General features: G+C 42.5%; 1 protein-coding gene across 1 annotated transcript in view; it reads left to right on the top strand.

Annotated features, from left to right (window-relative positions):
- The window catches only part of LOC149454881 (uncharacterized), a 38,060-nt gene extending 25,803 nt beyond the window's left edge, over positions 1–12,257 (top strand). Inside the window, exon 9 of the mRNA XM_089686997.1 lies at positions 10,655–12,257. Within this exon, the coding sequence (XP_089543123.1) occupies positions 10,655–10,888 (234 nt within the window). The 3' untranslated portion in view covers positions 10,889–12,257. The remainder of the gene's footprint in view (positions 1–10,654) is intronic.
- The last annotated feature ends 525 nt before the right edge of the window (positions 12,258–12,782 follow it).

The raw sequence follows: 12,782 nt of genomic DNA, 5'->3' as shown, positions 1-12,782 counted from the left end.
TGCACAGCACGGTGCCTCCTGATGGATGAAGGTAGAAGGTGTAGTAATTTACCTACTGGCGGGCACAACTAAGCTGCCATACATTACCTGTTATTACCCTAAAAGAACAAGAATCAGTGTATGGGTGTATGGTATGGGCTAGCCTGCGGTGCAGCACAACAGCTTACAATCTTACACAAATCTACAGTATTCCCTCTCCCATAACTGGTCCTGTAGCACGTGCCTGAGTATTCCTTCTGAGCAAAACGCCAGTCTGGCTTGAGTTTGTAGGATTTTATCAGCTCTCCAATGTGAAATGTCACTTTAAGTTGTGGAGTCCTTCCAATGATCAGTAACAACACTTGTGGCCTGACACAAACAGAGACCCCAACTAACTAACTATAGGACTGTCTCAGTCCTATAGGCGCCAACACTGAAATGAGGTGCGTGCACGTTCCTACTGACCCTGGTCTGCTTTGTATACGCTGGTGACTCTGAACAGAACAAATGTCTCTCCACGGAGCATGCAATATCACAGTATATATATTGCTTAGTTCCTCAGCTTCCCATCAGCAATCTTCCTTTCTTTGAACAGGGTTAGCGTCTTGAACACCATCAGCTTCACTCAACTGAATTTCTGATTATGGAGGGCTGTCCCCACATCTAGATGGCATCAGATTCTCAGATCACACAGCCCCCCTTCTCTCTCTCAAGCATGGCTGCTCTCCTCTTCTTTTCCTGTTCACTCTCCAAGTGTAAAACCCCACCCCTTCATGAATACAGAAATCTCTATGCAGTCTGAGGCTGTGTTAGAAAAAACAGTGACATCTTGTGGCTAAACTGCAGAATGTCAGTCAGAACATTTTTAATTTACTTCAATCAGTGTTCAAACAATGAAAGCTGTTTCCCCATCTCACAATATGATCAACATGTATAAATACATCAGTGGTTCATATGGTGTATAGTTATTCACCCTGAGGTCATCACAGAGGACAAGGGACTCTTTACGTCTGGAGGAAAAGAAATGTAATCTCCAAATACGGAAAGGTTTCTTCATAGTGAGAGCTGTAAAAATGTGGAATAGACTCCCCCAAGAGTTGGTTCTGGCCAGCTCAGTGGATTGCTTCAAAAAAGGCCTGCATTGTTTCTTAGATACACAGAATATAACTGGATTCTAACATTTATAGTAAAATGGATCCAGAGAATATCTGATTGCCTCTCGGGGGATCAGGAAGGAAGGAGCAAATTGGTTCATGCTTTGCTGGGTTTTTTGCCTTCCATTGGATCAACTGTGAACTGTGTTGAACTGGATAGACTTTTGTCTTTTTTTCAGCCAGACTAACTATGTAACTATGATACCTGGCACCAAGTTTTCAGAAGAAGATCTTTTAAAGCGGAACTATATGCACCTCTGCTCCAGTGATGCGTCGTCCGGCTGCTCCTCGCCTGGCCACTGAAATTTTCGGGCGGACAGCTTCCAAGTCTCAATCGCCTGCTGCTGCCATTGGCCGGGCAGGGAGGACATTACTCCTACATATGTGTGGGAGTTCTGTCAGATTCAACATTGCATGCGCAGCTCACTGTACAGGGGTGGACAGGCAAGTAAGTAACTTTAATGCAGAAGAGACAAAGCATGTCTCTTCTGAATTCAAATTCCTGCCTGTTCCCATTTTTTTTTTTTACCTAAAGTTCCACTTTAAGACTGGGTCCACATTAATGTGGTGCGGGACATTGCATGTAAATTGCACAGGAATCGCACAGCATTCCTGTGCGAATTACATGCAATGTCTTTGCAGTGCCATATGAGCCATACATTTTATATAGCTCAAATGGCATGACATCCGCACCAAAAAGGTGCAGGACCCTTTTATTACTCGCATGTGAGAACACCCATGCAATGTGATTTCTGGCAATCACATTTTGTGATCTGTTTCAGGGTGTCATTCATTTAACATTGACACCAGCACCAGATCGCATGAACGCCATGCGATTGCAATGCGGTGTGGGAAAAGCACAGGATTTGCAGCGTTTCCCGCACTGCATTAGTGTGAACCTGATCTAAGTCCTGTAAGTTGTGAGGTGGAGCCTCCATGGATCAAACATTTTTCAGCACATCCCACAGATGCTTCATTGGATTGAGGTCTGGAGAATATGGAGGCCAGCTCAACACCTCACACTTGTTGTTTTGTTCTTCAAGCCATTTGTGGATTCAGCAGACCTTCTTCCATTGCTCTGTGGTCCAGCTCTGATGCTCACATGCTCATTGTAATTGCTTTTGGCCTTGGACACAGGTCAGCATGGGTACCCTGACTGGTCTGCGGTTATGCAGCCCACATGTGCAACAAGCTGTGATACACTGTGTGTTGTGACACCTTTCTATCATACCAGAATTACCTTTTTTTGAGCTGCAGTATCTCCTCTATTGGATCGGACTACACAGTCCAGCCTTCCCACCGGAAACATGGTAAAACGCAGTAAAAATGCTGCAAAAATGCATATACATTTTACCACGTTTTTGTAACAGAGGAGTGTGAAAGGAGCCTTATGTATTTCCACATCCAAAAGCATAAATACTGTAAGTGCTGCACTGCTCTAATCTACACGATTAAACATAAGGGCCCAAACAAAACTACCATATATGCACCAATAAATAAACATAGCCAAATTATATCTTCCATATATGTGTCAATCCGTATAAATCAAAAAACTTTTTTGTATCACACCATCCAAACAATATATGCAATATCTGTACATAAAAAAAATCTCTGATATAGTGATCTCTGGTGCAATATCTCACAAGTCCTCCAGTGCATCACCTCAAATAATAAATGCGCACATGCTAAAAGATATAGGTCACAAGGATCCTTTCCCTCTATAGGGTTAATTGGTTCCCAGCTCTCCTTCTCCATCTTTAGATCTCTCATACAGGTTGCCCAGATATGTGCCCCTTTAAGAGGGGAAGGACCTTTTCCTTTAAACAGACTGGTGTTAAGGTGCTCAAATGAAGAAAAAACTCCCATTGTGCAGCAAGTATTTGATAAAATAAATCAATCCACTTACATTTGTTGTTGCACTACAGAAAAAGAAGCATTCAAAATCGCTCCAGCACTGTCAGTACTGCTTCACGGATGTGATGTCACCCAACTGTCCCTTTGCGTATCGTCATTAACCACATTACTTCATTAGGGAATTGCCTATGGGTGACTCAAACAGTTATATTAAGCCGATTTTTTTACCAATTGCCATAGCAGCACGGTGGCCATGTTTTGACATATATCAAATATATTTATGCAGTTTGTTTACCATTTATTATTGCGGCACAGTGTCCATGTTTAACCACTTTCCTACTGGACACTTTTACCCCCTTTCCTGCCCAGGCCAAATTTCAGCTTTCAACGCTGTCGCACTTTAAATGACAATTGCGCGGTCATGCAACACTGTACCCATATGCACAGCAGGTGTTTGGGGAGGCGTGGTTCTGGGAGGATGTCATATGACAACCCTCCGAGAACTGGGCGACTGCGCTGTAGCCCTCATTCCGCTATAGCGCTGTCAACAAGTGGTTAAACATGTACCAAATAATTCCTGCCACTAGCACCAAGAGGTACACTATTCCTCCTACTGACATCAATACGGGGGCACAATTCATCTCACTGACACTAATAACAGGACACTATTATTCCCACTAGTAGCAATAAGTATTATTATTATTAGAGATGAGCGAATCGAACATGACGAAGTGGAATTCGTTCCAAAGATTTGGAAAAATTCTATTCGCGACGAATCCGAAGATTAGCAAACTTCGGATGCACAAATCGAATTTTCCCAAAAATGGCGGCGACATGTGTGGCGATGGAGAAAATGGACAGAGAAGATGGGGCGGGGATCTCTGGGAAGGCGCGCAGACAAGGCGCGCTGACCCATAATGCATTCATGACATGTGATCGCATTAGCCAATCAGCAGCCAGCCAGCACTGTGTAATGGTGGAGCTATAAATCACGGCCATCTTAGAATTCTCCATTAGCCTCCGGTCATTCAAGAGAGACAGACCTGTGTGTATTAAGGGACAGAGTTAGGGCCACAGAGACTTTAGGGCCACAGAATCGTTACTCAGGGACACAGAATCGTTACTCAGGGACACAGAATCGTTACTCAGGGACACAGAATCGTTACTCAGGGACACAGAATCGTTACTTAGGGCCACAGCTATCAAAGAATCGAAAATTTAAAGTGACTGTCGTGCACAGTTGGTGCTGCAGTTTGCCGATTGTGCAAAATAAACTGACTTTCTGCTTCACAACCACTATTGTACGTTCAAAGAGTTAAATCCATTTACACGCCGGGTGGCGGTAATATTTTTTGGGTGATTAGTGCATTCCAGTGACATAAACGTACAGTTTCCAGCCAACGGCAAGCTGCAATTGACCGATTGTGTACAATAAACTGACTTTGTGCTTCACAACCACTATTGTACGTTCAAAGAGTTAAATCCATATACACGCCGGGTGGCGGTAATATTTTTTGGGTGATTAGTGCATTCCAGTGACATAAACGTACAGTTTCCAGCCAACGGCAAGTTGCAATTGACCGATTGTGCTAAATAAACTGACTTTCTGCTTCACAACCACTATTGTACGTTCAAAGAGCTAAATCCATATACACGCCGGGTGGCGGTAATATTTTTTGGGTGATTAGTGCATTCCAGTGACATAAACGTACAGTTTACAGCCAACGGCAAGCTGCAATTGACCGATTGTGCTAAATAAACTGACTTTCTGCTTCACAACCACTATTGTACGTTCAAAGAGTTAAAGAGTCAAAGAGACTCCTCATGCTGCTGCCAGGCCCGTAATCTGTCATGGGCCCCTGTACCGCCTCCTCATGCTGCTGCCAGGTCCAGAGTGTGTCATGGGTCCCTGTACGGCCTCTCATTGCTGCTGTCTCCATCGCCACACTCTGCCATGTGCCACTTTCAGGTCTCCTCACACTGCTGGTGGGTTCCATTTTGTCATAGGGTGCTGTATGGCCTCCCATTGCTGCTGCCTCCACCGCCACACTGTGGCTCCACACTCTGGTTTTGGCCCCGTGACTGCCCAAATGAGTGAAGTGTGCGGTGATTCTAAGATCGACGGCACTCATCTGCATGTCATACTGACTGACAGTATTATTTCTCTTCCCCAGCAGACTCCAAGGGCATTTAAATTAAAGGTACAGTGTTCTGCACTAATATAAAGGCTCTCTGAAGCCTAGAAACACCCTTTTTATAAGTTAAATTCGCAGCGAATATATTCGGCTCGAAGCGAATTTTTTCGGCGAATTCGGAGAATCAGCCGAACCGAATTTTTGAATAATTCGCTCATCTCTAATTATTATACAGGATTTATATAGTGCCAACAGTTTTCATAATGGGCACTATTCCTCCCACTGACACCAATAATGGGGTACTAATACTCTGACTGACACCAAAACTGGGATACTATTCCTCCCACTGATATCAATAATGGGGCACTATTCCTCCCACTGATACCAACAATGGGGCACTATTCCTCCCACTGATACCAGCAATGGGGCACTATACCTTCCACTAACAACAACAATGGGGCACTGTTCCTTTGAATGATACCAGTGATGGGGTGCTATGCCCCCCACTGACACAAATGATGGTACACTATTCCTCAGACTGACACTAATGATGGAGCACTATTCCTCCAACTGACATCAATGATGGGGCACTATTCCTCCCCCTGAAACCAATCTTCCTGTACTTCTGTCACAGTTACCGCAGGCAGCAGCTGCAGCATTGGGGACATGTTACAAGTGCAACCCTAAAAATGGGTGTAACATGCAACATGTTCCAAAAAGTGAACGTATCCTTTCGGTCTGCGTATCTTTTATATCTTTGCTATAGCTCCAAAATGTCCAACATTTGGAGGAACTATCCCTCTTTTGAAACCAAATCTCTCTGCCCCTTGTGTAGCTTCAGTTATTCCTTTTTTTGTATTGATGCATACATCTAAATGTATATATCTAAATACAAAGAGTACCAGTTTACTACCAAAAGTTACACTAAACAAGTCAGAAATGCACTTGTGTGGTTTAGCCAATAATTTTATGTGTATTTGATCTTAGTGGTCCATGTAACTTGGGCAGTGGCATTGGCATTGATGTGTCCTTTGCCTACATACAGTGGATATTTAATAATTTCAGGACTTTTATCACCTTTATTGTGACCTAAAAAACTGTACAACGCAATTGAAAAACAAACTGAAATCTTTTAGGGGGGAGTAAACATAAAAAACTAAAATAATGTGGTTGCATAAGTGTGCACACTCTCTTATAAATTGGGATGTAGCTGTGTTCAGAATTAAGCAATCACTTTTAAAATCATGTTAAATAGGAGTCAGTACACACCTGCCATCTTTTAAAGTGCCTCTGAATAACCCCCAATAAAGTTCAGCTGTTCTAGTAGGTCTTTCCTGACATTTTCTTAGTCGCATCCTACAGCAAAAGCCATGGTACATAGAGAGCTTCCAAAGCATCAGAGGGTTCTCATTGTTAAATGGTATCAGTCAGGAGAAGGGTACAAAAGAATTTCCAAGGCATTAGATATACCATGGAACACAGTGAAGACAGTCATCAAGTGGAGAAAATATGGCACAACAGTGACATTACCAAGAACTGGATGTCCCTCCAAAATTGATGAAAAGGCAAGAAGAAAACTGGTCTGGGAGGCTGCCAAGAGACCTAGAGCAACATTAGAGGAGGTACAGTGGGGCAAAAAAGTATTTAGTCAGCCACCAATTGTGCAAGTTCTCCCACTTAAAAAGATGAGAGAGGCCTGTAATTGGCATCATAGGTAGACCTCAACTATGAGAGACAAAATGAGAAAAAAAATCCAGACAATCACATTGGCTGATTCGGAAAGAATTTATTTGCAAATTATGGTGGAAAATAAGTATTTGGTCAATATCAAAAGTTCATCTCAATACTTTGTTATATGTCCTTTGTTGGCAATGACAGAGGTCAAACGTTTCCTGTAAGTCTTCACAAGGTTGGCACACACTGTTGCTGGTATGTTGGCCCATTCCTCCATGCAGATCTCCTCTAGAGCAGTGATGTTTTGGGGCTGTCGCTGGGCAACACGGACTTTCAACTCCCTCCAAAGGTTTTCTATGGGGTTGAGATCTGGAGACTGGCTAGGCCACTCCAGGACCTTGAAATGCTTCTTACGAAGCCACTCCTTTGTTCCCCGGGTGGTATGTTTGGGATCATTGTCATGTTGGAAGACCCAGCCATGTTTCATCTTCAATGCCCTTGCTGATGGAAGGAGGTTTGCACTCAAAATCTCACAATACATGGCCCCATTCATTCTGTTCTGTACATGGATCAGTCGTCCTGGTCCCTTTGTGGAGAAACAGCCCCAAAGCATGATGTTGCCACCCCCATGCTTCACAGTAGGTATGGTGTTCTTTGGATGAAACTCAGCATTCTCTCTCCTCCAAACACGACGAGTTGTGTTTCTACCAAACAGTTCTATTTTGGTTTCATCTGACCATATGACATTCTCCCAATCCTCTTCTGGATCATCCAAATGCTCTCTAGCAAACTTCAGATGGGCCCGGACATGTACTGGCTTAAGCAGGGGGACACGTCTGGCACTGCAGGATCTGAGTCCCTGGCGGCGTAGTTTGTTACTGATGGTAGCCTTTGTTACGTTGGTCCCAGCTCTCTGCAGGTCATTCACTAGGCCCCCCCGTGTGGTCCTGGGATTTTTGCTCACCGTTCTTGTGATCATTTTGACCCCACGGGGTGAGATCTTGCGTGGAGCCCCAGATCGAGGGAGATTATCAGTGGTCTTGTATGTCTTCCATTTTCTAATTATTGCTCCCACAGTTGATTTGTTCACACCAACTGCTTGCCTATTGCAGATTCAGTCTTCCCAGCCTGGTGCAGGTCTACAATTTTGTTTCTGGTGTCCTTCGACAGCTCTTTGGTCTTCACCATGGTGGAGTTTGGAGTGTGGCTGTTTGAGGTTGTGGACAGGTGTCTTTTATACTGATAACAAGTTCAAACAGGTGCCATTGATACAGGTAATGAGTGCAGGACAGAGAAGCCTCTTAAAGAAGAAGGTACAGGTCTGTGAGAGCCAGAAATCTTGCTTGTTTGTAGGTGACCAAATACTTATTTTCCACCATAATTTGCAAATAAATTCTTTCCAAATCAGCCAATGTGATTGTCTGGATTTTTTTTCTCATTTTGTCTCTCATAGTTGAGGTCTACCTATGATGCAAATTACAGGCCTCTCTCATCTTTTTAAGTGGGAGAACTTGCACAATTGGTGGCTAACTAAATACTTTTTTGCCCCACTGTACATGTGTGGTACATGTGACAACAATCTCTCGTATTCTTCATATGTCTGGGTTATGGGGTAGAGTGGCACGGAAGCCTTTTCTTATGAATTAAAAAACATCCAAGCCTAGCTAAATTTTTAAAAAACACATCTGAAGTCTCCCAAAAGCATGTGGGAAAATGTGTTATGGCCTGATGAAACCAAGATGAACTTTTTGGCCATAATTCCAAAAGATATGTTTGGCACAAAAGCAACACTGCACATCACCAAAAGAACACCATACACACAGTGAAGCATGATGGTGGCAGCAGTTTTTCTTCAGCTGGAACTGGGACCTTCGTCAAGGTAGAGGGATTTATGAAGAGTTCCAGTCAATATTGGCACAAAACCTTCAGGCTTCTGCTATAAAGCTGAACATGAAGAGGAACTTCATCTTTTAGCATGACAACAACCAAAAGCATACCACCAAATCAGCAAAGGAATGGCTTTACCAGAAGAAGATTAAAGTTTTGGAATGGCCCAGCCAGAGCCCAGACCTGAATCTGATTGAAAATCTGTGGGGTGATCTGAAGAGGGCTGTGCACAGGAGATGTCCTTGCAATCTGTCAAACTTGGAGTGTTTTTGCAAGGAAGAGTGGGCAAATATTGCCAAGTCAAGATGTGCCATGCTGATAAGACTCATGCCCAAAAAGACTGAGTGCTGTAATAAAATCAAAAGGTGCTTCAACAAAGTATTAGTTTAAGGGTGTGCACACTTATGCAACCATATTATTTTAGTTTTTTATTTTTACTTCCCTCCACCTAAAAGATTTCAGTTTGTTGTTCAATTGAGTTGTACAGTTTATAGGTTACATTAACCTCTCTGGCGGTATGATTATTTCAGATTTTTGGTGCTGAAAGCGGTACCATTATTTTGCATGGAAATTTGGCGTTTTATATTGTAGGCCTGTAATTCTTAGGAATAACTCACTGAAATCTGTCCGAACAAGAGTCTAGTAAACATCCCGGGTATGATAAAACTTGAAACACGAAATCATAAATTATAATTTAATAAATAATGATAAAAAATAATAATATAATAATAATAAATTTAATTGAATAATATAATCAAACCAAAAACACTGAAATTTGAAATATAGCACCAAGTTCGCACATCACTGAGCAAAGTCGCAAAATCGTTTTCAGTGTCTGATGATGAATTTCCCCACGAATCATTATCACTCAATTCTGCAAGTAGTTCTGATTTACTATCGCTGTTCTCTAGCTGGTCTAAAACCGCTTTTGACCTAAAAGGACGCTTTTTGGACGCCATGGACGTTTCTCAGTTTCCAGGCAGAAAGAACGGTAAAAATGCAGGCAGGGCACAGGACAAAGCACTAGGGACAAAATGTATGTGAAATGCTTTGATACAGTAATGTTTTACTATGTGATTTTAGTGATTTTAGTGAATGTCACTTTTTGTCATTTTCAAATTTCCCGCCGTTCCGTCCCCTGTACGTCCTAACGCTCTCAGGGGACAGAACCCAGAAGACAGATGCCAGCATCCGCCGGATTACATTGCTGGGGACACTGCAGGAGGGACATCGCGGGAGCGCAGGACAAGGTAAGTGATTAAGGGATCCCGGAGCAGCACTGCAGGGTATTCCCAAGTGTAGCTCGGGGTTACCGCTTGTGGTACTGAAACTTTACCCCAAGCTACACTAGGGAATACCGCCAGGGAGGCTATAGGTGGAAAAAGTTTTGAAATTATTTATCTTTGTCTCATGTTTTTGCAGCACAGAAACCTGACATTTTAACAGGGGTGTGTAGACTTTTTATATCCACTGTACTGTGTGCCAAAAGGTGTCCCTCTTTATCATTTCAGAAAGTTGAGAGGTATTCTTTACCTATATGTTATTGTGGATTGGGATGTGAAAATAATTTGTTTTAGCAAAATAGCTTGAGCTAAAAGGTGTCCCTCTTTCAGAAAGTTGGTTGTTGCGATTTTAGTAGTTCTAGTTTTCTAGACAATTCATACTTTCAGCAGAAGTGCTACACACATTACTCATGTGGTTTCTCTGGGTACTGCTAGTGTAGTAATCCAGTAGTGCAATGGTCTGGACTCATTGGCCTTTTCCTTGCTCTGTGGCTGAGACTCCAGTACACATTTGTTATTCTTACATCTAATGGAGAAATAGGGATGGAAGGAAGACATATCTCACAAATGGATCAGATAGGGGTTTTAAACAACAGAAAGTTAAAACTGAAATTATTGTAATTATCTTCCCTTTCCCTGTGTAGATCACAGAACCAGTTGAGTGGACTCTTTTTTTTTTTCATTTTAGGTTCCTGAACATAAAGTTAATACCACTGATCTGCAGGACACTCGAGCACTTCCAGATACACCCTTCATACCAGGGAACAAAGAAAACCTAGAGGAGCAACATACGTACTCTGAAATTGATCCAATTCCAACAGTCCTACCTCAGTCAACACTTTCTTCATTATACACAACTGACAACGGAATTGACATGTTACCACCAGTTTACAAGACAGACTTGTCTCATCATTGTGGCTGATTCATTAGCATTGCAGGAAAGAAAAAAAAACTATTCTTCATTCAACTTTTGTTTTAATGTACTAAAATTATGGGCATTAAAAAACAGTCATGATAAATGTTATAGTATTCTTTTCAACTGTGATATGAGTTTAAAGCTTAACTCTGGGGAAACGGAAGCTCCTTCCTTGCAGTGGGGCTGCCCCTGCACTGCAAGGGTTAACTGCTCACTTACCTCTAGAGGACAACAAAATGCACTTTTACTTACCTAAGACCCATTTAACATGGAGCAGATTTCGCTCTGATGAGCAGGGAATCTGTAAGTTGATTGGCCAAAAAGTTGGTGGTTAGGGAAAGTGATCGTCATACTGGTGGTGCAAGTATAGCAAGTATATGTATGTCACGTACCAGGCCTATGGTGAGATAGTCAGATCATGGAGCCCTAATCTGTAACTACATAAGTAAGCAGGGCCTTACACAAAAGTGAGCTATGGGGACTTAGGAAGTTGTATAGATAAGGAAAGAAATAGTTTAGGACCCCCCCCATCGTACACAGAGAGGTCAGTGTTCATAGGCTGCAGCAAGTATCGGAATGAATGTCTCAGTCTATTGTAGGGCTCTGATTGCATAGCAGGGACACTACTACCAGCTAGGGGATGCCTACATGTGAGCTAATATCCATATAGCAAGGGAGTGGTGAGTAGGGAGCCTCCCTGCTCCTTGCTATTTGGATACCAGTGATTTTTCCTGGGGAACTCTTTCCCCAGACTTCCCTGGATACTTAACAGTGTGCCAGTAGAGGAAACCTGATTTTTTTCAGCGTGCACATATTTATTACTACACTCATGTACCTGTGTGCATTGGTGAAGTGAAAGTTTGGGGTTCATGGGATCCCCCAATGCCAGTTCACAGGAAGCTAGACAAGTGTTTTTCAGCCAATGGAACAGCTGAAGGTTGTCCGTTAGAATGCAGCTTCTCCAAAAGACCCTGCTACTGTGGGGAGCCCCTCTTGATTGCTATCAGAATATATCAATGTCAGTGGGATGTCCTCTGCCTCTGCCATGGGGTGTTCTCAGTCTTAGAATCCCACCAGCTGTTTTCCTGTGTTACCTGAAATACTCTGGACTTCACTGAAAGGAATGCTGTTCATGAGGCAAAGCAGAAATAGCTGTCTGTGTTTTGAACTGTTTTACTTAAGTGAACTGTGTGATTCCTGGCTAGACTGTAACCAGATTACCCTGACTAAGACACAGAGAAATTTATATTTGTGCAGTTTTAATAACCTGTTGTGTATAATTCTGCAGTCCATGCATGCTCTTTGGCATTCTGAAATTATTTTGCATTAATGATTTTAACTTTGCACCTGTTCAGTAAACTGCAACTTGCTTTTACTCTGTCTGATCATTTGGGTGATTATGCATCCTATAACAGAGATTATTTTCACATGTATTTATTTCAGGTACTTCTATAGCACCATCAATTTACACAGCACTTTACATATATATTGTACATTCACATCAGTCCCTAACCCTCAAGGAGCGTACAATTTAAGGTCCCTAACTTACATTCATACACATATATACTAGGGCCAACTTAGACTGGATCCAATTAACCTACCAGCATGTCTTTGGAGTGTGGGAGAAACCAGCGTACCTGGAGAAAACCCACACAGGCAAAGGGAGAACATGCAAACTCCAGGCAGGTGGTGCCGTGGCTGGGATTCGAACCAACAACACTAGTACTGCCAGGCGGAAGTGGTAACCATTTATCCACTGTGCCACCCAATCGTCTCTAATTAAATCTTTGTGAAAATCTTTGTGCAAATCTTAAGATTTCTACCACACTGATCAGTTTTTGTTCAAATATTTAGTTAAAAAAAGTGAAAGAAAAATGCATAAAATATGCATCCCTTGAAA

This window comes from Staurois parvus, unplaced genomic scaffold (genome assembly GCF_062004578.1).
Source record: "Staurois parvus isolate SC_StPar_1 unplaced genomic scaffold, SC_StPar_1.0 ptg000415l, whole genome shotgun sequence".
Classification (NCBI taxonomy): Eukaryota; Metazoa; Chordata; class Amphibia; order Anura; family Ranidae; genus Staurois; species Staurois parvus.
The sequence above is the reverse complement of the archived record's forward strand: the minus strand, read 5'-3'. Positions and strand labels throughout refer to the sequence as shown.